Source organism: Molothrus aeneus, chromosome 12 (assembly GCF_037042795.1).
Source record: "Molothrus aeneus isolate 106 chromosome 12, BPBGC_Maene_1.0, whole genome shotgun sequence".
Taxonomy (NCBI): domain Eukaryota; kingdom Metazoa; phylum Chordata; class Aves; order Passeriformes; family Icteridae; genus Molothrus; species Molothrus aeneus.
The window spans coordinates 14,315,677-14,339,395 of record NC_089657.1 but is presented as its reverse complement, the minus strand read 5'-3'; the positions used below and the strand labels follow the sequence as shown (position 1 = coordinate 14,339,395).

The following is a 23,719-nucleotide window of genomic DNA, read 5'->3' as shown; positions in this document are numbered from 1 at the left end:
CTTTCCAGCGCAGGCAGAGGGGGTGGCAGCACCCCGAAAGCCCTGGGCTCCCGAGGGGCTGTTCCCAAGCGGCCAGGCAGGTCCTTGGGTGCAGAGGGAGGACACACGACACAGTTGCCTTTTGTTGGTGCCGGCCCCGGGAGCAGGACCGGGGCTTTGCATCCCCTCCCTCCACCCCCGCCGCCGGCGGGACTGGCGCCCAGCACCGGGGATTTGGGGTTTAAAGAGCCGGCGGCAGCCAGAGCCCAGCTGACCCGCGGGGCGAGGAGGCAGGCGAGCTCCGGCAGAGCCCCCTGCTGCAGCACAGCAGGTGAGATGGGTTCGGGGCGCCGGGCTGGCCGGGGGCTGTGGCGTTGGGGACCTGGGACAATGGAGTTCCCAGGGAAGCTGTGAGGTCCCTGCGTCCCCGCAGTGGGTACCGGGTGCCAGCGGGTTCGGACGTGGTGCTGAGAGGGAAGTGAAGGCATCACTGGGCGGGTGCCACCTCCTTGTTCCTGTCACCCCACAGCTGAGCAGGAACCCCAAGCCCTGTCCCAGCAGGGGTGGCAGGGGTGAGCAGCACCATGCTGGGAAGTTTCCCAAGCAGTGCTCCTTCCCTGGGCACTGGTTTATGGAAGGGGAGCTCCCCTGGTGGCCTCCCACCTGCTGCTCCTTGGCGGTACTCACTGGCTGGGTCAGGCAGGGCTTGGCACCTGGGTGAGCCCCGGGGCGATGGGCAAAGGGGGTGTCCCGCGGCTGGGCACGGGGCTGGGCAGGAGCGGGAGCGGGGCCAGCACACAAGGCCCCATTGTGCCGTGCCGGCTCGGCCCTCAATGGCCCCATTATGCTCGGTGGCGGCCCCCGCAGCCTTCCCAGCCGGCACAGCCCCCCGGGAGCACCGTGGGAGGCAAGCTGAAGGGCCTGTTGTGCTGGGGTCCAGGGTGAGAGGAGCAGGGTGAGAGGAGAGGGCAGGGTGCCGGGACTGCTCCACCACTGCCTGTCTGGGTGCTGCTGGGTGCCATGGAATGCTGTGCTCCCTGCTGCCACCAGCTTTGGGGGCAAGATGCCCACAATGGGGAGCAGGCAGGCTCGGGGGGCAGCTGGACACCCCCGTCCTCTCTTCCCCACCCTCACCATCCCACCAGGCATTGCCTGTGCCCAAGGTGGCCATGGCTGTACTGCTTTGCCCCGGGGCAGGGAGGAGCAAGTGGGCAGTGAGGGGCTGACATCAGCCCTGTGTGTGGATGCAGCGGGGCCAGCAGGAGAAGATGAATGGATCAGCATGCTTCTCAACAAGACACACCCTGGCTAAAATTACTGACCCCATGGCAGGGACACCAGCCTATTTTTAAAGCCTAAGGAGCTGGATGCCACTGGTTGGTGTGGCTCAGGGCAGGGCCAAAGGGACGTGGGCAGGACAGCAGGCAGGGGGACTCAGCCAGCATCTCCCACTGCCCTTCTCCTGGGGTGGGGAGAGTGCTTGCATGGTGGCACAAAGCCTGGGTGTCCTCCTCCTGCCCCACGTATGGCTTTGAGGAGCTTTGGTGGTTTTCAGTGCAGGGCACATGGCCCCTCTGCCTGTCCCAGAGCCTGGCTGCTGGCAGACACGAAGCCAAGGACAAATGGTCATCTTGGGTCAGGAGGATAGGATCCTATAGGACCAGGATCCCTCCCTTTCCCTTTCCAAAAGGCCACTGCCCTGCACATGAAGGATGCACATCCCCTTCTTCATCACCACCCCAAAGGTTCCCATGTACCTATGGCTTGGTGCCACAGAAAGGACAAACGATGGCAGCACCCCACAGGTGCTCAGGCACTGGGGTGCACACAACGCCCCCATTCCCTGTGCAGCCCAGATCAGTCCAGAACAGGGTTGGGACAATTAAAAAGGGATTAGCTGGGCTACACCAGCATGGCACTGCCGGGAGCCGGTACCTAATCCCAGCAGGAATGCACTGGGGCCACTGGGGTCCCTGAGGCTGGGGTCTCACCAGCCTGCTGTGATGGGGGGTGGACATAAGGTCAGGGTGTATCCACAGACAGGGTGTGAACCCAGAGCTGGTGTCGCCCTGGGACATTGCCTGCATGCTGTGCTACAAGGATGCAGCTGTCTCAGGCACATTTGCTTGCTTCCAGCCAAGCCCTCATGCTGGCCCACTTGGGATGCCATGAGCTCTGTCCCCTGCCTAGCACATCCTTCCTGTGTACCAGGAATGTGGCAGCCATGCAAGGCCTGATGCCATCTCATGGCCCAAGGTTATGGATGTGGACCAACATAGACAGACTCCCAAAGAAGTCCTAAAGCCACATCTTTAGCACCATCACAAATCACCAGCAGTTTTTTGGGGTGTCCAGACCCAGGGGAGACTAGCTCGAGCAGCATATCCCTGTGCTCAGGTCATGGGTGTAGGCTGGGGTGAGGATGCCACTCTCCTCCCCTGTGACGAGTTGGCAGTGTCACTGGCAGTGCTGGCAAAGGCCACCCTGCTGCACAAACACATCTCTTGGCTGGGGAGCAGTGCCGTGCCCAGCCCATGTGTCACAGGGATGCCTATGGCACCAGCTGTCATGGTACAGCTCACCCTGACCCTTGGACCCATGGATTTCTGTGTCCTCAGCCATGATGGCTCCACCCGGGCAGAGGGAAGCTCTCTGGGCCCCAGGGACATGGGGGACCACCCTGTAGCACCCTTGGGGGAATCGCCCCACAGAATCACAGGGGTTCTTCTGGTGACGTACCACTCCCATTTGGGATGCAGGATTTGTACCCATCCTGAGGGCTAGTGGATGCCAGCCCCAGCCCTCCTCCCTGCATGCAGGGTATCCAGCAGCCGGTGGTCCTGGTCACCCGTTCGATGGCACGGATACCTCCCATGCCCTGCTGGCTCAGCCCCGGCACGGGAGATGCCGGAGCCTTGGCCGGTGCCTGCTGCGGTGCCGCCCCTGGGCCCTGCGGAGGTGCAGAGGAGCCGTTTCCTCCCGCTGACACCGCCGGGGGCCCGGGCGCTGCCGGCCGAGCTACAGATGCTTGCCGGAGCCGGAACCGCCGGGGGAGATTTGGCCGAGGCAGCGATCCCCGGGTGCGGATCTGCCAGCGGCAGGGTCGGGATCAAAGAGCGAGAGCGGCAGCACCTGCTGGTGCCGTCGGCAGCGACACCCCCGCGCTGGCGGGGAGCCAGGCCACCGGCACCTGGCTGTGAAACCTTCCGCGGGCTGCGGAGCGCGGGGATGAGGGCGGGATGCCCATTCCACATGGGGACCGTCACCGTGCCAGCGGCCAGAGCCTCCGGGGCTGGCCAGGAACACCCCGTGGGGCGGGAAGGGGTGGCCGGCGGGCGACGTGGCGCATCCCTCCCGCGCCGTTTGTTCCGGGATGGAAGCCCGGCCCTCCTGACGCTTGATGGTTTCTCCAGGCGGAGCCGCTCCCAGCAAGGTCCCCTCAGGGCTCCAGGGCTGGGGCGATGGTGACGTCACCTGGTCACCTCGCCACGCTTGCCGGGAGTGGCGGTAGTTGGAAAAGTTCCAACTGGGTGAAGGGAAACTGAGGCACGGTGCTGGAATAGCACAGGAAGGTGCCATTGTGCAGGGCTGGGCACGATATCCTTGCCTCCACCATCTCAGCGCCGTCCTGGTAACAGTAGGCACAGGGACGCCTTGCCCGTGTGGGGGCCACCCAACCCAAAGTCCTGCTGGTGCCTGGTCAGAGTCTTACAGCAGAGTAACCCCTGCCGTACCGGTGCCAGCTCCTCTGCTGCTCCGCCCGTCCCCTCGCTGTCTCTATCCTCCTTACTGCCCATAAAGCTGGGCTGGGCTGGGCTGGGCTCGGCCGAATGCCACTCAGCACCGTGGCACAGCCAGGAGAAGAGCAAGTTGTGGTGCTGGAACAGAGCCTGCCAGCATGCCAGAGTTCCAGGGCTGGCAGCACGAGGGTTACTGGCGCTGGGACAGAAGGGCATTTCCCGGGCACCCTGCCTGGCACAGCTTCTGCCTACTGCACGGCTCTGGCTTCCTGCTGAACTCACTGCCTGCCTGTGCCTGCACCTGCACCTGACCTGCCCGCACCCGCTGCCGGCCGCCCGCACTCCCTGCCAGCCCACCTGTGCTCGCTGCCTGCTGGCACCCACTGCCCGCACCTGCCCGCACCCGCTTCTGCCCGCACTGCTGCTCACCCTGCACCTGCCTGCACAGTCTGCAGCCCTGCCTGCAGCCCTGCCTCCCCACGCATTCCGCACCTGCCTTCCTGCACTCCTGCACCCGCAGGTAGGGACAGTCAGGGGCACGGGGAGAGCGAGGCAGGTGCGGCCCCCAAGGCAGCTCGTGTTCACCCGCCCCGAGCCCTGCCCGCCGAGGCACGCGTGGCCCCGCTGCCGGCACCACTCGGCACTTGCTATTCTTGGCAGCGGCAGCTGGAAAATGGGAGGCAGCGGAGGAATTTTGTTTGCTCCGGGCTGGGCCCGGGCCAGACATCTGGGCTGCAGCTGAGCGGGGCGCGGGACCGGCCCCCGGTACCCCCGGTACGGCCCCGGCACCCCCCGCCCCGGCCCCCACGCTCGGGCAAGCAAGTGCCTGTCCCGGCGAGGGGGGAGCCCCGGCACCTCTCGTGGGCTGAGCCACGCGTGTGCTGAGCTTGGCATCCTCAGCTCTGCCCCGGGGGCCGCGGATGTCACCGTGGGTGTCCCCGTGCGTGTCACCGGGGGTGTCACCCCGGGCCACTGGGGTGGCAGCACGGCTCTGTGTGTGTGTGTGTGTGTGTGTGTGTGTGTATGTGAGGGGCCGCGGGTGTTCGCCTGTGCGTGTGTGTGTGTGTGTGTGTGTGTGTACATGTGTGAGGTGCCCGCGTGTCCGTTCGTGAGCGTGTGCTCGCACACTCGTGCGCGTGTCCCTGTGCGCGCCCCCGGCCCCGCCCCGCCCCGCCCCGCGGGGCCGCCCCCCGCTCCCTCCCGGAGGACGCGGCGGGCGGGGCCGGGCCGGACCGAGCCGAGCCGGGACACAGGTGGGTGCCGGGGGCCGAGGGCCGGCAGGGTACGGGGGTGGCCGGGGAGTGTCCCGGGGTGACGGGGTCTCTGCGCTGCCGTCGGGGGGGGCGCCCCGTGCTGGTATTGGGGGCTCGCGGCGGGGTCCGTGTCCCCTCCGGCAGCGGAGGGCACCGGAGGGCTGGCGTCGGGGTTGGCACGGGGAGTTTCGCGGGCTGGATCTGCCAGGGTTGGCACCGAGGGTCTGTGGTGCTGCCGCTGCTGCCCGCCCCTCGCCCGCCCCCCGTGCCAGCCGGGTCGGAGCCACGCGGGTCCGTGCCCGGGAGTCTGCCCCGGCCGCTCGGCCAGTGAGGGCAGGCGGGAGCCCCCCGTGCCCCGGCACGGCCCCGCCGGCGGCAGCCGTCGGGGCTGCCAGAGCCCGGCGGGTCCCGCGCCTCATCCCGGCGCCTCTGTAAATGCCATTAGCGCCGACCGCCTTCGTGCCGGGACACCGGGCAGCCGTACCCGGCTCTGCGCCCAGCCAGGCCCTGCCCGCTGCCCGCCCCGGGCTCACCGGCCAGCCTGGAGGGGGCTGCCCTGCCCGCAGGAGCCCCTTCCGTGCCGTGTGTACGTGACCCTCCTGGCCAGCATCCACCAGCTCCCAGCTCAGGCAGGGTAGCTGAGCCTGGGGTGATTGCACCGAGCCCCGCGGCTGTGGTGGGGCTTTTGTTGTCACCGGTGTCCTGGTGAGACCCCAGTGGCTGTGCCACGGGTGAAACCTACAGGGGCTGATGATCTGCCTGGCTCAGTCTGTGCCTTGCACAAGGCACTGCAGAATGGCCAAGAGGCAAGGTGGGATCTGTGTTCTGGCACAGTGCCCTGATAACCATCACCTCCCACTCTCCAGGGGAGAGGTGCTGCTGCCAGAGTCAGAGGAGGACTTTCCTACCTCGTGGTGTGCACCCATCAGAGTGGCAGACACACCAGCATAGGCCCCTCTGGTTATTGTGGGCACCTGCTCAGCCAGAGTCCCCAAATCCTGCTCCCATTTGCATGGTGGTACAAGAAAGGCCAAGGACTAATGGTGGGGCTGTAGCAGTGGGGGAAACTGAGGCATGGGACCCCCTGACTACCATCGTGGACAGCTTGCCCAGTGCTCAGGAGCCCACTGACTGCCAAACATGCTCTATCTGGTTGCCACCACTTCGGTGGTTGCTCTGTCCTTGTCCCCATTCCTATAGCACAGCTCCGTGCTTGCAGGCAGGAATGGGCAGAGCCCGGCACCCTCCTGCTGATGGGCTCAGACAGGCATGGGCAAGGCTGGATGCTGCTTGGCTGGGCTGCCTCTGTTTCCCCACGGGCAGGAGCAGTGTTTCTGAAGCCCATTATGCTTGGGATTAGATTAATGGGGACTTTAAAATAGGGAGGGACGTTGCTGGCTCGCATCCCCTCCAACAACGAGGTCGAGCCCAGTGGGGGATCCCCTTGTGCCGTGCCTGGAGTTGCCCTGTGCTGATGCTCAAGGCTCTGCAGACACTCGGCAGCATCGGGGAGGGATCGTGGTCTGGGGGCTGTGGGGAGGGGGCTGTAACCCGAGCTGAGGTCTTGTTTCTCTGCCCCAGCCGCGGCGCCACCAGCCAGACCCCGGCCATGAGCCGCACGCTGCTCCTGCTCCTGCTCCTGCTGCGCGGGCTCGCCGCGGGCCGGCCCCCGGCCGCTGCCACCCCCCGCCTCAAGCTGTCCTTCCCCGGTGAGCACGGGACACGGGCAAGGTGGGGGTGTGGGGTCAGCTCTGGGCGCACTGGTTCCGTGTCAGCACAGCCAGCATCATCAGAGGGACGGGAGGATCCTGGGGGGCAGCACGGTGCGGTGGGTGCAAGCCCCAGCAGGGACACGTCCCTAGCGCTGCCGCCGCCCTCCCCGCGGGCTATCAGGTGTTGGCACTGTTCCTTACCTGATGCCAGCCCCGCCAGGGCCACCTGCCTGTCCTTGGGGCCATGCCTGTGCTTGGGACCTCGCTCCCAGCCCCCGGCATGTGCAGGCAGAGGTGCTCCATCCCTGTGTGCACCATGGTGGCACTCCCTGGCCTCAGCTGTGCCATACCTGTTGGGAATGTTGTGCCAGCTGGAGAGCTGCTGCCGTGTCCCGACCGGCCACTCCAGGGGCTCCAGCACGGCGCAGGGGGCTTTGTCCAGCGGCAGGGCTCAGCAAGAGCTCTCCTCGCAGCCTGACAAAGGGCTGTTTGTTCCCGCCACGGTGGGATTAGCTCCGCGGGGCAGGGAATGGCCCTTTCTCCCCCGCTGCCGGGTGAGCGGTGCGGAGATGGGTGCCGAGGGCATGGGAATCGCTGCTGAGCGCTTTGGGGATGAGTCTCGGGGGACACGGGGACGGGTGTGGGGCTGGCATGGGGAAGAATGCTGGGCAGGCAAGGGCTTGGTGAACCTAGTCAAGCCAGTGGGACAGGTTTGGGGGAGGGGATGGCATGGCAGGGGGCCGTGGCCTGACCCGGGCTGCCTCGGAGCGTGTCCGGGGCAGTGGAGATGGACAGGCAGTGGCGGGGCAGGGCTGAGCAGTGCCGCTGGGTCCCGGCAGAGCTGCGGGCTCGCCATGGGCTGCACCACTTCTCGCTGGAGCACTCCTGCTGCTACGAGGCCCTGCTGCTGGATGAGGAGCGCGGCCGTCTCTTCGTGGGCGCCAAGAACCACCTCCTCTCTTTGGCCCTGGATGACATCAGCCAGCGGGGCAGGAAGGTAACGGGGCGGGGGGACCACGCTGGTGGGGCAGTGCGGGGTGCTCCAGGTGCGGTGAGCATCCCCTTCTCCACCCGCAGATCTACTGGCCGGCTCCTGTGGAATGGAGGGAAGAATGCAACTGGGCCGGCAAGGACATCACTGTGAGTGGTGGGGAGCGTTGTGGGATGCCAGGACTACACCAGGGATCTGCCCCAGCACTACCTCACCCTTCATTCCCTCCATCCCCAGGCAGAGTGCATGAACTTTGTGAAGATCCTGCACCCCTACAACCGGACCCACCTGTACGCCTGTGGCACTGGTGCCTTCCACCCAGTCTGTGCCTTCATCGAGGCTGGCCAGCATGCAGAAGTGAGCCTCCCCTGGCACCACCACAGCCTCCAGCTGCTGCCACCTGCCCACCTCCCATCCTTACCCCTCTCCAGGAGCCCGTTTTCAAGCTGGACCCCCACCACATTGAGGATGGCAAGGGGAAGAGCCCGTATGACCCCCGGCACACAGCTGCCTCTGTCCTTGTGGGTAAGGGCATTCTGAGCCTGGCGCTGGGTGCAGCGTGGCACAGGGGTGCCGGGGGGGCCCCTATAACACTTCCCTCGGTGCCTGCCAGGCGAGGAGCTCTACTCTGGGGTGGCCACCGATCTGATGGGCCGTGACTTTACCATCTTCCGCAGCCTGGGCCGGCGTCCCTCCATCCGCACGGAGCAGCACGACTCTCGCTGGCTCAACGGTCAGTGCTGGGCACTGGGAGGGTGGGCGCCAGGGGGGCCACTGGCAGTGGCAGTGCTGTTGCCTGGAGGCATCAGGGCAAGGACTCCTTCAGGCTCAGATATGTGTTCACTGCCTCCAGAGGGTGATTTCAGGGGTTCATATGTTGCCGCCAGACCCTCAATGTCTGGTGGATTCCCGTTCTCACCCTGCCTCTGCTCTGCAGCTGGGCAGGGCTGGTTCTGCTCCCTCCCCTGGGACCCCAGCAGGTACTCCAGGGTCCCTGGGGAGCACAGCCAGTGGAGGCATTGGAAGCACCACCCTTCTGTCCCCAGAGCCCAAGTTCGTGGCCGTTTTTTTGGTGCCAGAGAGTGAGGACCCAGATGATGACAAGATCTACTTCTTCTTCCGTGAGACGGCGGTGGAACGGCAGCAGGGGCTGGGCAAGACCAGCTTCGCCCGCATCGGCCAAATCTGCCGGGTGAGAGCGTGCACAGGCAGGGGGGCTGGGGGCCAGGGTGCCCAGGGGTGCCACCTGCTGCTGCTGCTGCTGACACCGGCGTCCTCCTTGCCCTGGCAGAACGACATGGGCGGGCAGCGCAGCCTGGTGAACAAGTGGACGACATTCCTGAAGGCTCGGCTGGTGTGCGCTGTGCCAGGGCCCGACGGGGCAGACACCCACTTTGATGAGCTCCGTGAGTGAACGGGGATGTGACCCCAGCAGTGTAGCTGTGGGCAGCACTGCAGCACTGATGCCTTCCCTGCTTGCAGGGGATGTTTTCCTGTTGCAGACAAGAGACAAGCGCAACCCTCTGATCTACGCCATCTTCTCCACCTCCAGGTCAAGCCCCTTCCCCAGGACCCTGCACACACCCAGTGGTGCCCCCCTTCCCCCCTCACATCTTTCCCCTCTCTCTCCCACCAGCTCTGTTTTCCAAGGCTCAGCTGTCTGTGTCTACACCATGGCTGACATCCGCCGGGCTTTCCTGGGCCCCTTTGCGCACAAGGAAGGTCCCAACTACCAGTGGGTGTCATACCAGGGCCGTGTGCCATACCCCCGCCCTGGCATGGTATGTGAAGTAGAGGTGTCCTGGCTGCTGCCACCAGTGGGATGTCACTAGGTGGGGTGGGGACAGTGGGCTGTGAGACCCCGTTTAGCCAGTGCTGTCTCCCTGCAGTGCCCCAGCAAAACCTTCGGCACCTTTGGCTCCACCAAGGACTTCCCAGATGAGGTGATCCAGTTTGCCCGTCACCACCCACTGATGTATAACCCTGTCTTGCCCCATGGCCAGCGCCCCCTGTTCCTGCAAGCCACTGTGCCCTACACTTTCACCCGCATAGCTGTGGACCGTGTCACCGCTGCTGATGGCCACTACGACGTCCTCTTCATTGGCACAGGCACGTGGTGACCCTAGGGATGGGGCAGTGAGGGAGAGCGGGGAGATGCTGGGGCTGGGACCCGTGGCCTCACCCCTCCCTGCCTGCAGATGTGGGCACAGTGCTGAAAGTGGTCTCAGTGCCCAAGGAGAGCTGGCACCGCATGGAGCCGCTGCTGCTGGAGGAGCTGCAGGTCTTCCAGGTGAGGGTCAGGGTTCCACATCCCACCAGTCAGACTTCCCTGCAGCATCCCCATGTGCTGTCCATGCTCTGGGTTGTGCCAGGGCACTGCAGCTGCCCAGGATGTGGGAGCCAGGATGCTGCATCTTTAGGCTGCCCCATGCACCCTTAACTCCTGCCCATGCTCTGCCCACAGGATTCCTCCCCCGTCATCAGCCTGCAGCTCTCCTCCAAGCGGGTAAGGGGGGACCCCTGGGCATTCCCAGGTCCACCATGGCTCTGCCTAGCCCCGTGCCACAGCACGGGGGTGCTCAGCTCTGCTCTTCCCCCAGCATCAGCTCTACGCTGGCTCAACCACAGCGCTGGCCCAGCTGCCCCTGCACCGCTGCAGTGCCTATGGCAAAGCCTGTGCCGAGTGCTGCCTGGCCCGGGACCCATACTGCGCCTGGGATGGCAACACCTGCACCCGCTACGTGCCCAACACCAAGAGGTAGGCGCCATGCCGTGCTGGGGATGCAGTGCTGGGGCAGCCAGCCTGCCCCGAGGCCATGGTGAGGAGCACAGGTCAGGCTGTGCAGCCCCTGCTCCTCCATCGCCCTCCCACAGGCGTTTCCGCCGGCAGGACGTCCGCAATGGTGACCCCAACGTGCTCTGCTCTGAAGGTGAGCTGGGAGCCAGCCCGAGTCTGGGGCTGCCCTGCCGTGGTGGGGGCTGACAGCCAGGCTGTGTCCCTGCAGATCCCAGGCGGCACACCGTGCCCCAGAAGCAACTCTACGGGGTAGAGGGAAGCACCGTCTTTCTGGAGTGCATCCCCAAATCCCTGCAAGCCCACATCCTCTGGACATACCAGCGCACTCTGAATGATCCCCAGCGAGAGGTAGGCTCTCCTTGGCCAGGTATGGCCGGTGGGGCCGTGCCGTGCCGTGCCGTGCCGAGCTGACCGGCCATCCCCGCGGGTACTGCAGGTGCAGATGGACGAGCGGGTGGTGCGGACGGAGCGGGGTGTCCTGCTGCGCAGCGTGCAGCGCTCCGACGCCGGCCTCTACCTCTGCCACGCCACCGAGCACGGCTTCACCCAGCCCCTGCTGCGGCTCTCCCTGGAGGTGATCGGCGCCTGGCAGGCCACGGGCGTGGCGTCTGCCGGAGACCCCCAGCTCGCCGCCGGGATCCCCGGCCGCAAGGTCTGGTACCGGGACTTCCTCCAGCTGGTGGAGCGCCCGCCGCTGGGAGCCACGGACAAGGTGTGCCAGAGGCTGTGGAGCCGGGGCAGACCCCCGGCACCGGCCCGCAGTCCCGCCGGGCCCCCCGGCCGCGGGCAGGGCGAGGAGCCGCGCAGGGCCCGCCGCCGGCGCACCCACGAGGGGCCGCGGGCAGAGCGGGGGCCCCGCAGCGCATCCCCCTGGTGACCCGGGGGCCGGCCCCGGGCGCCGGGCTCTGCCTAGGAGCGGGGCCGCAGGTGGGGCACGGCCTCGGCCGCCCTGCCGGCAGCACTGCGGGGGCACTGCCGGGGGGAGGCTGCAGCTCCGGGGCCGCAGGAGGGCAGCCGGCCTGAGCAGCCCCCCGAGGGGCTGCCGACCGCCCTTGCCGCCAGCTCCAACACCGGTGGGGACCCAGCCGGCTGCCGGCATCGCAGAGTCACCGAAATATTTATTAACGACTGTTACTATGAATGTAAACTGCGGGGCCAGGCAGTGCCCCCCCCAGCATGGCACTGCGGGAGGACGGCACAGCAGGGTCACGCTCGGGTTCCAAAAGGGCCACGGGCAGCAGTGGGAGCACGGAGGGGCAGCACAGGCACTGGTGGGACGCAGGAGGAGGGGGGCATAAAGGGGAGATGTTGGGGGGCATAAAGGTGGCACCCACTGCTCTGGGTGTAGAACAGTGGCACAGGGGACCTTGTACTAATTGAGCGCAATAAAGCAGATTCAGCCGCCCAGGCTCCCGCGTCTGACCCAGAGCCGCAGAAGTGCTCGGGGGCAGCCCGGTGCCCCACAGCACAGACCCACTCTGGCACCCCAAGCCTGGAGGGGTGGGATGCCTGTCGACACTGGAGGGCTGAGGGGAGACAAGACCTGCAGGGACATTGCCAAGATTGATGGGATTTCCCCAGACTTCCATCTCCCCGTGCTTTCAGCTCCACTTTGCTTTCTGGAAGATGAAAACCAAACTTCCCCGGTGCCAGCAGGCAGCAATTAAGGCAGTGACCGAAGGTGACCTCGGAGTCTGCTGCCTCCTGCTGTCTGTGCTGGCATCAGGACCCCTGGCGGCACTGGCCAAATCCCACGGTCTGCAGTGAGTGACACCATGCTACCAGCACAAACCATGTCCCAGCACTGGTTGCCCCCCAGCATGAGCACAGGCAGGCAGTGGTGCAGGCAGGAGCAGGCAGATAAAGGAGCTTATTTTTTCTCCTGAGGTCTAGCTGGTAAAAGGCTTGCATCCTTCACCCCACCAAGCACCCTGGGGTCAGGGAGCACTGCTTTACTGCACCTCTGTGTCCCTGTGCCATCCCTGCAGCTTGTGGCATTGAGGTCCCCCCTCAAAGTGTTGGCGACCCCAACCCCTTTGACTACCCCATGTGACACCTGTCACTGTCCCCAACAGAGCAAGCAGCACAAGGATCTAGTAAGTATTTATTTCCAGCATGACAGGAGGGTACACAGGGACATGGGCTGGTGCTGAGGGCAATGCTCAGGAGGGCAAGCAGGCAGGGAGCTGGGGGAGCTGGGGGCCTGCACCCCCTCGGAGCCGCAGAAGCATGTAGATTGTGCTCATGGGCCTGATGTCGTAGTGCTCCAGCCTGTGCTGGTCCTGCAGCTCCCTGGAGCCATAGGTCAGGCGCTGCTCGTTGGCAGAGGGCCCCTGCCGGGCCTGGATCTGCTCCTTCAGCTGTCGGACAGTGTCAGTGGGCAGCACCGTGTAGGTCGTGGTCCGGTTCTTATCGTCCTTGACCAAGACCTGCATCCTCTGGGGCTCGGTCTGCAGCAGCACCAGCGTGGTGTTGTAGAAGATGCCGTGCGTGGCCAGGGTATCGCTGTCCTGTAGGGTGATGTTGTTCCTGCCTGGCTCCTGCTGTGCCAGGCGCTGTGTGTATGGTGAGATGCCCCAGTTCTGGTGGATCATGTCCTTCAGCTGCCCGATGGTGGTGTAGGGGCTGACATGCTGTGTCAGCCTGGTGCCTGACAGCTGCATCACCTCAATGGTCACGGGCCGGGCTGGCTGCAGGGACAGGAGAGCGGGTGGGCAAAGACAGCAGGGATGGGGCGGGGGACATGATGCTCACAGGCTCAGGCAGCCTTACCTTCACATTCCAGGGCTGGACGTTTGCAAGGCAGGGCAGTGAGCGGCAGTAGATGGCCGCTGCCTGTGCCATCAAGTTCCAGTTCTTATCTTGGCCCAGGATCCCTGTGGGGTCAGCAGGGTCCAGGATGACAGGGCTGCAAACACAGAGTGGGCATTGCTGTCAGCCCTGGGCAGTGGCACAGGGCCAGCAGGCACAATCCCACTGGGCACGGTCCTCACCGGGGACTGCACAGCAAGCCCTTGACGTGGGCACCAATCTCTCTGTGCTGGAGTGAGTAGTACTTCTCCCAGTAGATGCAGATGTCCTGGTGCCGGCCCAGCAGCTCCAGCACTGTGCGGAAGCCCTGAGCCATGTCAAAGTTGCTGGAGGAGCCTGTGCCCTCCTCCCAGGCATAGATGGTCAGCAGCTCCAGGGCATACTTAGGGGGCAGATGTGCACTGGGGTTCTGCAGATTCAGCTGGGGAGAAGAACATATAGAGGTGAGAGCTGGCTGGGATGGGTGTCTATTGGCAACTGGGAAAGCTGGGCAGCCCTCACCTCCTTGTACCAGTACTTGACCAGGCGCAGGAGGTCCTTCAGCTTGGCAGGGTAATACTTCACAAACATCTTCTGCAGCTCAGTGAAGCAGGGGGAAAACTCCCCAGGGTGGCTGCAGGCATCCAGGAGCCTCACATACACTTCTGGGTTTGGTGGGGCATCCTGGGTCACCTGCCCTGTGGGGTGAGAAGGAGGGTGAGAGCCATCCCAGCACTGACACCACTGCCTGTCCCTGTGCCAGCCTGCAGCCCTTACCCAAAGCATCATAGGCAGGCAGGATGTCCACATCAATGGACTCTCCAGTCTCCCGGGAGGACAGAGTAAGGCTGAGGGAGCGTGGTGTGCTGCCAGGACCTTTGTACCTGGGCTCACCAATGCACACATCAAACTGCAAGCTCTCCCTGCAGTCCTTCAGCCTTATCATGATCAAATCCAGGATTTCCTTTCTGTTGTTCTTCTGGTCCTTGTAGCTGGGTAAGCAGCTGAGGAAGAGCACCACATCAGCATCAGAGTTGTTCTTCAGAGCTGTGCCCTTTCCTGCTGATCCACCCTGCAGAGAGAGACCCTGCTTGCTCAGCACCACTGCCAGCACCAGGATCGGCTGCCACCACTCCTGGAGCTGCCAAGGGAAACTGAGGCCGGGCGGGAGCTGGAGCATGGGACAGTGGGAAGGGTGGCAGCAGGGGTGTCAGCTGGCCCCCAAGCCAGGCAGCACTCACCTTGACGGTCTTTTGGACATGGATATTATCCTCAAAGCACTTCCTCTTCAGGAATTCACAGATTTGCCACACTGTCCCCTTCACCTGCATGGAGAACTCTGGGCTGGGCTGCAGGGTTCTGGCGATCCAGCCATCCAGCTCCTTGGCAGTTACTGTTCTCAGTCCGTTCATGGATGCCGCCGGGTCCACATCCATGCTGACAGGTATCGCTCCCTTTGCTCTCTTCTGACTTGCCGCCTCCTACGTCTCCTCCCGCCCACAACACTCCACCCCGACAGGCTGCGTCTATCTGCAGCAGCTTTTAAACCTTCCCGGGCCACCGCCCCGATGCGTCACCGCTGGGAAATTAAGGTGGCCCCTGGTCGTTTCCCCGGGATTGCTCCCCCCACCGCTGCGGGGGCTGGGAGGGGGCAGGAGTGGCTGCGGGTCACCCTGACATCCAGCTCGGCTGGCGGCGGCAGAGAGGCAGCAGCCTGCAGGCCGGCTCCGGGGTGCTCACAGCCCCGGTGCCTTCGGTGACACAGGGTCTCCCCCGAAAGGCAGAGCCCCAGTGTCCGGGCTGGGGCACAGCCAGTGCTGGGACACGGCTCACGCTGTGCCATGGTGTGAGCAGGGGCAATAGGTGTGGCAGTGCCACGGTGGGCAATGGAATGAGGCTGTCACCAGTGCCAGCAGATGCCCCGGCATCGCTGTAGGCAATGAGATGCAGACATAGCCAGTTTCACCGAGGCTCCTGGTGCCAGCACCGTCGGTGGGACAGCCTCCATCACCAGGGAGGCTGTGCCCTCCCCTGCACTGGGATGCGGCCGGTGCAGCATCAGCAGAGCCCCCGGTGCCCCTCGATGCCGGGAGCAGGAGGCAGCAGGGAGTACGCGCAGGATGTTGCAGCCCGTGCTGCCTTAAGCTGGGAGATCGGGAGTTTCGGTTTCTGTTCCCGACACAATTTCAGTTTCTGGCTCTGCCAAGCTGGAAACGAAAGTGCGAAGGAGCCCGCGACTGCCCCCGTGGCCCAAATAAACTGGGAAGAGCCAAATGACAGAAACATACCTGGGAACTCGGCTCGGGGCCAGGCGGATGGGCGGGGGCTGCAGGCAAAGACGGGTGTGCTCCTGGAGCAGGGGCTGGAAGAGGAACAGGACGGGGAATAGGGGAATAGGGGCAGGAGCAAAAAGGGGCAGGGAGTCAGGACATGGGCAGGAGACAGGCAGAGGCTGGGGAGAGGGAGAGAGGGAGGGAGGGGAAGGGATAGGGACAAGGATGGGACAGGGAAAGGGCAGCAGGAGGGGCAGGGATATGAATGAGAGGGAGATACGGGTCAGGGACAGAGATAGGGGTACAGATGGAACAGAGGAGAGATGGGCAGTGTTACAGGGATACAGCAGGGACAAGGACAGGAGTAGAGACATTGGATATTAGGAAAAGGTTTTTTACAGAAAGAGTGATAAAGAACTGGGGAGGTGGTGGAGTCACCAGGGAGGTAGTGGAGTCACCATCCCTGGATGTGTTTAAAAAAAGACTGGATGTGCCATGGTTTAGTTGAGGTGCTAGGGCTGGGTTGGACTCGATGATCTTTAAAGGTCCCTACCAATTCTGTGATGTTGTGATGGGCAGCAGCAGCAAACGGTCAGGGATGCAGGCAGGAGCAGGGATGGGTGTCCCCTGATATTGGGTGACAACAAGGCAGGAATACAGGCAGGGGCAGGGATATTAGGAGGAGAGGCAGGGAGGGGACCAGCTCTGGGGACAGGGTTACAGGCAGGGGCAGAGCTGTGGGCAGGGACAGGTGTCATGAACCTTTCACACCTGAGGAGCAAGACCAGGACACCAAGATGAGCATGACAAGAGACATTCTTTATTCACCCAGGGGGTGTCCCAGCCAAACTGAGGCACCCCAAATGTGGTTCACATGTGGGTCTCACACCCTTCAAGTGTTGGGGTGCAACAAGGCTCCGCAGATTACCTGCTGTCCCCATGGCTCTGTAAAGCCAGTGCAATTGTGTGGCTTTGGCATCCTTCTTTCCTCGTTCTGGAGTCAGTCTCACCATGCCAAGGGGTACTTATCTGTGAGGCCAGATGGTGGGAGGGCCCAGGCTGTGGGCCTTATCTGCCTGCCTGCCCAACCACAGCTATGCAGTGTACAGCAGTACAGGGGGTATATAGATCTTAGTAAGGGCCAAACCATTTCATACTAGAAAGACTAATTGGTACTTTACTTAGGGAATGAGATTTTCCTAATGAGATGCAGGCAGGGGCAGGGACAGAAGAAGGGATACAGGCAGGGATAGTGATAGAGCCAGGGATGAAGATAGAGCCAGGACAGAGACAGGGCAGGCATGTGCAGAAAATCACATAAGGAGAAGCCAGTGTCCATAAAGGGGCAGAACAGTCCTGCAACTTTGTTTGAATAGAGACTCCACTGGGCCAAATCCACACGGAATTTCTCTCCCGACGTTCAGGATGCAGCCTCCTTTTATCCTAACTCCCGGCTGCATGTTGCCCTCTTCCTTTCCCCATTGGCTGAGGTACTAGAAAGGTACAGCCTTCCCGAACCGCCCACCACGTTTCCCGCCCTTAAACCTGTCATTTGCCTCTGAAATTCAGAAGTTCAGGCTGAGTTCTGCAATAGACTTTGTGCTGACCCTTTTATCTATTGCCCTAAAGTTCAGGAATTCGAGCTATAGTCAAACTGTCTGGATTCTGTACCAAACCTGTGTGGCTTGAGCTTAGTAGAGATATTAAGACCCCTTTGAAAGACATGAACACCCATTTCTCCTAAAGACCCTCACCCATCGAATTGTTTGTAAAGACATCAGTAGCCGTCTTTCCTATCAGGGACCAGGGACGAAGATAGCGTCAGGACGGGGAGAGGGGCAGCGATACGGGCAGGGATACTGAGGAAGTAGGGATGAACATAGCGCCTGGACAGGGAGAAAGGCAGGGAGAGGGTCAGAGAAAGGGGCAGGGAGGCGAGCAAGGACAAGGAGAGGGACAAGGACAGGGACAGGGACAGGGACACGGACACGGGACTCGGGCAGCTCCGGCGGCGCATGCGCAGATGGTGGGGGCGCTCTCAGGAGGCGTGTCGGGGGCGGGAGGGGGCGTGTCGGGGCCGGGTCCCTCCCGGCGGGGGCGGGGCGCGGGGTCCGCGCGCGCCGGCCATGCCGCGCTCACGCCGCGCCGCGCGCCGTGAGTGAGGGGGGACACCGGGAGAGGGGAGCGGGGATCGGGGCCGCGTGTGACAGGGCCGGGCTGGCAGCGCCGGGCTCACACGAGTCTGCTCCCAACCCCCGCAGGCGGCACCGGCAGTGCCCGGGCGAGCTCGCCCGGCAGCGAGGAGGAGGCCGGCAGCGAGGTGCTGAGCCACTGCAGCAGTGCCAGCGAGAGCGCCGGCCCCGCTGAGGAGGGAGCAGGTGAGGCACGCGGAGCCCATGGTGACCCCCACGTGGGTCGCGGTGTGCCCGCCCTCGGCCTTCCCGACTTCACGTGGTGCCGCCCGGGCAGGGAGCGAGGCGGCGAGTGAGCACGGCCAGGAGGAGGAGGAGGCGGAGGACAGGCTGAAGGAGCACATGGACACCCTCCTGGACAAGAGGTGAGGAGCGGCTGTGCCCCCGCGGGCGGACGCTCCGGGCGCTCTGCCCAGCGCTGCCAGCCGCGGGCAGGGACGTGCCCCGTGCCGGGACAGCCCAGCCCGTGACGTTCCGCGGTGTCTCGCAGCGCCAAGGCGCGGCAGGCGGCACTGCAGGGCCTGCGCCTGGCCCTGTCCTCCAGAACCCTGTCCGAGTTCCTGCTGGAGCGCCGCCTCACGCTCACCGACTCCCTGGAGAAGTGCCTCAAGAAAGGTCAGGGTGCGTGCGGGCGGGCGGGGGGCGGCGGGGCCGGTGGGCCGTGTCTGAGGCACGTCTCTGGTGCTGCCCACAGGTAAAGGGGAAGAGCAGGCACTGGCGGGCAGCGTCCTCACCCTCCTCTGCCTCCAGATGGGCTCCGGCCCGGAGGGAGAAGAGGTGTTCCGCAGCCTGAAGCCGCTGCTCGTCAGCGTCCTGACAGACAGCATAGCCAGCCCCAGCGCCCGGCAGAGCGTAAGCCTGGCCCCTTTCCTCCTGGGGACACCTCCGTGCTGGGGAGAGCCCAGGCAATGCCTTTGGGAGTCCTGCAGTCCCGGGAGGGTGACAGGATTGGGTGCTGTGGGGTGCACTGGGGCAAAGCAGGGGCACCCCAACCCGGCTGCCCCTTGGCTGGGTGCTGGGTCAGGCCTGGCATGATCCAGCTGGGCCTGATCTGACTGTGTTTCCCTAACTTCTCTTGCCAGTGTGCCACGGCCCTGGGCATGTGCTGCTACATTGCTGCTGCTGACCTCGAGGTAACTGCGCCTGGGTGTCGTCTGTACCCCTGCAAGAGGGCACCCTGGGGCTGCCATGCCACCTGCCCTCAGCCCACAGTGCTAGAGCAGCCTGGAGCTGAGCTGGAGTAGGGGTACGGGGACATGAGTGACAGCCCAGCCCCCTTCCCTGGGCAGCCTGGAGCTGAGCTGAGGGGAGCCAGCAGATGGGGTGCTGTGGGTGGAGTAGCCTCCCCTGTCCCAAGGGGCTCCTGGCACCCCTTGGTATGGTGGGTCCCCTTTGGTCCCCAGTGCACAGCTCAGTGTGGCATCTCCATGGCAGCTGTGGTCTGACTGGCACAGTTTCTCTCCTCCAGGACCTGGTTTCATGCCTGTCCTGCTTGGAGGGCATCTTCAGCCCCCCCAGCACGGGCGAAGGGGGCTCAGCACCTGCCCAGCATGGGCCTCTGCACTGCAGTGCGCTCCAGTCATGGTCCCTGCTCCTCACCATCTGCCCCCCCTCCCACCTCAGGAGCATTTTGGACAAGTGAGTGGGGTGTGAAGTGAGTGGAGGCTGGTGTGGGGCAGCCAGCTGTGGAGCACAGAGCCCTTGGGGCAGTGCTTGGCCCTTGTGATGCCCTCTTGCCTCTCTGTCTCAGTCGCTGGCTGCAGCTGCCTGCACTGCTGACCAGCAGCAGCGTTGCCCTGCGCATCCTGGCCGGGGAAACCATTGCGCTGCTCTTCGAGCTAGCCCAGGACCTGGAGGTAAGGCATGGGCTGTGGCAATGGGAGCAGTGGGTGGGCACTAAGCAGGCAGCAGGGAGGGAGCTGCTGTGACACCCTGACATGCCCCAGCTGAGCTGGCATTGACCAGCAGGCACCCAGGCAGAGGGGCTGGCCCCAGTGATCCCTCAGCTCTGTCCTGGCCATGGCAGTGGGCAGTGCCTGGAGCTCATCCCTCTAAATCCCCTGCTTTTTGCCAGGAGGACTTGTGCCACCAAGATACAGAGTTCCTGTGTACCCAGCTCAAGGTCCTGGCTACTGAGAGCAACAAGTACCGAGCCAAGACAGACCGACGGAGGCAGCGATCCATCTTCCGGGACATCCTGCACTTCATTGAGGTACTGGAGCCTGGTGGCTGCCCTGCTCTGCCCCCGTGTGCCTGCTTCCCAGCTGCCTGATGATTCCACTCTGGAGAGCCAGGGGACACACAGGGCTGGTGCCCAGGTTATTGCTGATGTCCCTCTCTCTGCTCAGACCGGAGAGTACCAGGAGGAGACCGTCCGATTTGGCCTGGAGTGCATGTACCTGGACAGCTGGGCACGCCAGCGCACCTACCAAGCCTTTAAGGAGGTGCTGGGCTCCGGCATCCATCACCACCTCCAGGTATGGGCTGGGCAGATGCACCAGGGAGTGCTGGGCTGGTGCTGGTGGGCATTGACAGACCCCTGCTTTCACAGAACAATGAGCTGCTACGGGAGATCTTTGGCCTCGGGCCCCCCTTGGTGCTGGATGCGGCTGCTCTGAAAGCCAGCAAGGTCTCCCGCTTCGAGAAGGTGGGTGCCGCCTCCCACATTTGTGCCCACAGTCCCCTCCTCTGCCACCAGGGGCTCCAGCTGAGTGTGGTGGGTGCTGCTGGGGAGGTGGGCAGAGGGGCATCCCCAACCCTAATCTCTCCTTCCTTCTCCTTGCAGCACCTCTACAACTCAGCTGCCTTCAAAGCGCGCACGAAAGCGCGGAGCCGCGTGCGGGACAAGCGGGCGGATGTGCTGTGATGGGCACGGGGGGCAGAGCCCCCAGCCCACCCGGACTGCAGACCCAGCACTGTGAGGGGCAGGTGCTCCCAGCCCTCGGGCTTTTATTCATGTACAGCAGAGTATTTAATGCCTGGAGCTGCCCCAAGGGGGGGGCTGCCCCCTCTTTTATTTTTTTAACCAAAAAATAGGAAGGATAAAAGAAGAGCAGGGGGAGGTGGTGGCGTGCTGCCGTGTGCCTGCTCTGTGGCTGGGGATCCATGTGGCACAGTGGGAGGGTGTCTCACCCAGGCTCCTGCAGCCACTTTCAGTGGCAGGGCTTGTGTTTACCCTCCCTAGTCCTGCAGGGGCACCAGGGTGGCCTGGCACAGCCTGAAGAGTGGGTGCGAGGGCAGAGCTGTGCAGGGCTGCAGAGCAGCTGGTCCTGGTGTCTGTGCCTCTGGCAGGAACGTTCTCCCCACCCTTCCATGCTGGGTACAGCCCCTGCCTCCCCAGCCAGCCTGGCATCAGTGATGGTGGCAGAGCAATGTGGAGTGGGAAGCTCTGCCCAGTCCTGCCAGCTGCCTGCCTACTCTCAATCCTTTTCCAGCCAAATGCTTTATATGAAATAGTAATCTTGTGGGAAATTAATTACGGGGGGGCCACTGCCCAGGCGGGCATAGGGCCATGCCAATTGGCAGTGCCTGCCACCCTGGGAATGTATCTATCATGGTGATTTTCTAAGACTTTGATTGTAAGAGGTAATTAAAAGGCTAAATAAAGTATGCCTTCTGTCTTGTTAAGAGGAAGGGCTGTCACTGGGACGGATGCAGGTCCTTACACCCCAGTTTCTTTCTCTCACAGCCTGGGACAGGGTCTGGGATTGCCCCTGTGCCCCAAGGGGCAATGCTGCCAGGTCTCAGCGGGTAAGGCTGCCCGCTCCCCCCTCCTGCCCTTCGGTGCCCCTTCCCGTGGCGGCCCAGAGCCCATGGTGGGGCCAGGGGCAGCTCAGCGGTGCCCGCCCGGCTGGGCACTGGCGTTGAGGCGAGCCCAGAGCTGCCTGCTGGCTGCCCGCAGCTGGTGCACGGCGTCCTCCTGGCTCTGCAGCCACTGGGCCAGCGCCCGCACCGACTGGCTCTGCAGGACTGCGGGGACAGGACGGGAACGAGCTGAGCGGGGGCAGTTTGGTCCCCCAGAGTTTCCCATCTCCCCACCCTGCCAGTGCCACGTACCACTCAGGTAGATGGCCAGGGTGGCCAGGACCAGGCTCGACAGTGCCAGGAGCACCAGCAGGGCCAGCAGCAGGGGGTGGCCAGGGCCGAGGCAGGGGCAGGGGCTGGCGGGGGGCACGGGGCGCAGGGTGGGCAGGAGCGGCGGGGGCACGGGGGACACGGGCCGAGCTGGGGGCCGGTGCAGGCTGCTGGAGGGAGCTGGGCCATTGCCTGCAGGCAGGGGAGAGAAGGCGTCAGAGCCTGGCCACGGGCACAGCCGGGCCTTGCACAGCCCCCCTGTCCCCTCTCACCCTCTGTGCCCTTGTGCCCGCCCGAGGCCCAGTACAGGTCGCTGATGGACTCCACAGGGCGCAGGCTGATGGCTCCGGACTCACTGCTGTCAGGGTCCCCAGGCTCTGCTGGTGCAGCACCCTCGGCCCTTCCCATGCTGTCTGCTGGAACAGAGGCAAAGGGTCAGCCTATGCCCTGCCCTGGGCACCTCTGTGGGACCAGAGCCCTGCCGGGGGGATGTCAGCCACGGCAGCCCAGTGCTGCACAGGGCAGGCAGCCAAGGCTGGTGCTCCCTTGGCCCAGCCCTGCAGCCACAGTGGGCAAGCACTGGCTGTACCCCCCGGCCCCACCGCTGTCATCGCAGCAGTTAGCGGGTGCCTGGTGGCCACGATCCCGGAGCCTTGTTAGTGGGGCTGGAATCTGGCCCTGGCTTGGGGGCAGGAATGTGCCACCCCCCAGCCAGGATAGCCCTGTGGGACTGGCTGGGGCTCCAAGGGCCAGCTGGAAGCTGGTGGGCAGGTGCAGGGCAGTGCCAGTCTGCCATGTGGCCTGGCTTGCCCCGCAGGTACTGTGCTGCTTGGGGGTGCACAGATGGAGATGTGGGGTGTATGCTGTGCCAGGGGGCCCTGGTGCCTATTGCGCTAGTGAGCATGTCACATGGGACTGAGAGAGCTTTTTGGAAGTAGGCATTCCTCCAGCACTGTTTTGGGAAGCAACCATGCCTGCATTGGGGTAGAGGGAAAAGATTATTTTCTAGGTGTTTGTGTATTTTTGAGCAGTGGGCAGGGCCCACGCACTGTGCCCTTGGCAGAGCATGGCAGGCTGGCAGTGTGCCCACTCCCAATCCCTCCCGGGGTCAGTGGCGTGTCGCAGGGCAGCGTGGCGCCGTGCTGCTGCTGTCCAGACTGTGTGTCACCCACAGGGCTGGCAGGCATCAGGGCTGGGGGGCCTCAGCCGCTACCCAGGTCCCCCTCAGACCCTCCCCACAGCCCTACCCTTGGCCAGGGACTGCTCCACAGATACCCACATCACCCCTGCACCCACTTGCCCCAGGTGGGGGGGCACAGCTGGTCACATAGGTTTGCTGCAGGGGGCTGTGTGTGCCAGCTGCCTGTACCCTCCCCAAACTCTGCTGCCCTACACCTGCAGCCCTCCAGGACCCCCTTCTTCCCCGGGCAGGCATCTCTGCCCACAGCCCCCATGGCAGAGGGCACCATCTGTCCACTGCTCCCATGCCAACCCCACAGCCTTGCATCACCCAGTATCCCCTGGGGTGCTAGAGCCCCTGCCAGCCCCAAGCCCACTCCCCAGAGTACCTTCTGCAGCCTCCCTGGGCATGGCTCCCTGTGCCTGGGCAGCGTGAGCGGGCAGTGAGGTGGTGCAGGGCCCCCAGGAGCTGGGCACTGGGCTCCTGGTGCGCCAACTGCGCCGCTTAAAATAGGACAGTGAGAAACACGGTTGGGGGGCGATAAAAATAGCTGTGGGGAGGGGGGCCTGGTGGCGTGGACAGGGCTGCTAGCAGCACAGTTCCAGTGGCAAAGGGACAGCAGGTTGTGGCAGTGCCCCGTGCCCCCTTTCCCAGGGTAAAGCAGCTGCCAGCTCACAGGATCAGGGCAGAGCCCATTCAGGAAAACTGATGCACTGCTGGACCCATCCAGAGCCAAAC

At 64.1% G+C, this 23,719-nt stretch overlaps 4 protein-coding genes across 4 annotated transcripts; 2 read left to right on the top strand and 2 right to left on the bottom strand.

Annotated features, from left to right (window-relative positions):
- Nucleotides 1-7,654: 7,654 nt before the first annotated feature.
- Nucleotides 7,655-11,349, top strand: SEMA3B (semaphorin 3B). Its single transcript, XM_066557911.1, has 16 exons — nt 7,655-7,681; nt 7,762-7,824; nt 7,913-8,032; nt 8,107-8,200; nt 8,289-8,408; nt 8,722-8,867; nt 8,967-9,081; nt 9,158-9,227; nt 9,312-9,456; nt 9,565-9,784; nt 9,874-9,965; nt 10,140-10,181; nt 10,276-10,433; nt 10,550-10,605; nt 10,681-10,820; nt 10,909-11,349. Exons 3-16 carry the CDS (start codon nt 7,922-7,924, stop codon nt 11,347-11,349), a joined length of 1,950 nt encoding a protein of 649 aa, XP_066414008.1. The 5' UTR covers nt 7,655-7,681; nt 7,762-7,824; nt 7,913-7,921.
- Nucleotides 11,350-12,559: 1,210 nt separating this feature from the next.
- On the bottom strand, nt 12,560-14,762 carry LOC136561555 (2'-5'-oligoadenylate synthase 1-like). Its single transcript, XM_066557912.1, has 6 exons — nt 14,504-14,762; nt 14,040-14,334; nt 13,785-13,960; nt 13,466-13,704; nt 13,245-13,380; nt 12,560-13,162 (listed from the first exon to the last, which is right to left on the bottom strand). The coding sequence occupies exons 1-6, from the start codon at nt 14,696-14,698 to the stop codon at nt 12,635-12,637; spliced, it is 1,569 nt and encodes a 522-aa protein (XP_066414009.1). The 5' UTR covers nt 14,699-14,762; the 3' UTR covers nt 12,560-12,634.
- A 2,896-nt stretch (nt 14,763-17,658) lies between these two features.
- Nucleotides 17,659-21,348, top strand: IFRD2 (interferon related developmental regulator 2). Its single transcript, XM_066558046.1, has 12 exons — nt 17,659-17,689; nt 17,797-17,913; nt 18,005-18,092; nt 18,218-18,342; nt 18,422-18,579; nt 18,810-18,860; nt 19,196-19,365; nt 19,478-19,583; nt 19,802-19,939; nt 20,076-20,204; nt 20,279-20,374; nt 20,513-21,348. The coding sequence occupies exons 1-12, from the start codon at nt 17,662-17,664 to the stop codon at nt 20,591-20,593; spliced, it is 1,287 nt and encodes a 428-aa protein (XP_066414143.1). The 5' UTR covers nt 17,659-17,661; the 3' UTR covers nt 20,594-21,348.
- Nucleotides 20,698-23,409, bottom strand: LSMEM2 (leucine rich single-pass membrane protein 2). The gene is made up of 4 exons (XM_066558047.1): nt 23,370-23,409; nt 22,074-22,214; nt 21,784-21,993; nt 20,698-21,696 (listed from the first exon to the last, which is right to left on the bottom strand). Exons 1-4 carry the CDS (start codon nt 23,389-23,391, stop codon nt 21,560-21,562), a joined length of 510 nt encoding a protein of 169 aa, XP_066414144.1. The 5' UTR covers nt 23,392-23,409; the 3' UTR covers nt 20,698-21,559.
- Nucleotides 23,410-23,719: the final 310 nt, after the last annotated feature.

Coding starts and splice junctions, on each gene's coding strand:
- SEMA3B (XM_066557911.1), top strand. CDS start 7,922: ATGAACTTTGTGAAGATCCTGCACCCCTACAACCGGACCCACCTGTAC. Junction 8,033..8,106: donor AGGCTGGCCAGCATGCAGAA/GTGAGCCTCCCC, acceptor ACCCCTCTCCAG/GAGCCCGTTTTCAAGCTGGA. Junction 10,434..10,549: donor TACGTGCCCAACACCAAGAG/GTAGGCGCCATG, acceptor GCCCTCCCACAG/GCGTTTCCGCCGGCAGGACG.
- LOC136561555 (XM_066557912.1), bottom strand. CDS start 14,698: ATGGATGTGGACCCGGCGGCATCCATGAACGGACTGAGAACAGTAACT. Junction 13,705..13,784: donor TCAAGTACTGGTACAAGGAG/GTGAGGGCTGCC, acceptor TCTTCTCCCCAG/CTGAATCTGCAGAACCCCAG. Junction 13,163..13,244: donor TCCAGCCCTGGAATGTGAAG/GTAAGGCTGCCT, acceptor CTGTCCCTGCAG/CCAGCCCGGCCCGTGACCAT.
- IFRD2 (XM_066558046.1), top strand. CDS start 17,662: ATGCCGCGCTCACGCCGCGCCGCGCGCC. Junction 18,580..18,809: donor GCCCCAGCGCCCGGCAGAGC/GTAAGCCTGGCC, acceptor TTCTCTTGCCAG/TGTGCCACGGCCCTGGGCAT. Junction 19,940..20,075: donor ACATCCTGCACTTCATTGAG/GTACTGGAGCCT, acceptor CTCTCTGCTCAG/ACCGGAGAGTACCAGGAGGA.
- LSMEM2 (XM_066558047.1), bottom strand. CDS start 23,391: ATGCCCAGGGAGGCTGCAGAAG. Junction 22,215..23,369: donor GCCCAGGGAGGCTGCAGAAG/GTACTCTGGGGA, acceptor CTGTTCCAGCAG/ACAGCATGGGAAGGGCCGAG. Junction 21,994..22,073: donor CGGGCACAAGGGCACAGAGG/GTGAGAGGGGAC, acceptor CCCTGCCTGCAG/GCAATGGCCCAGCTCCCTCC.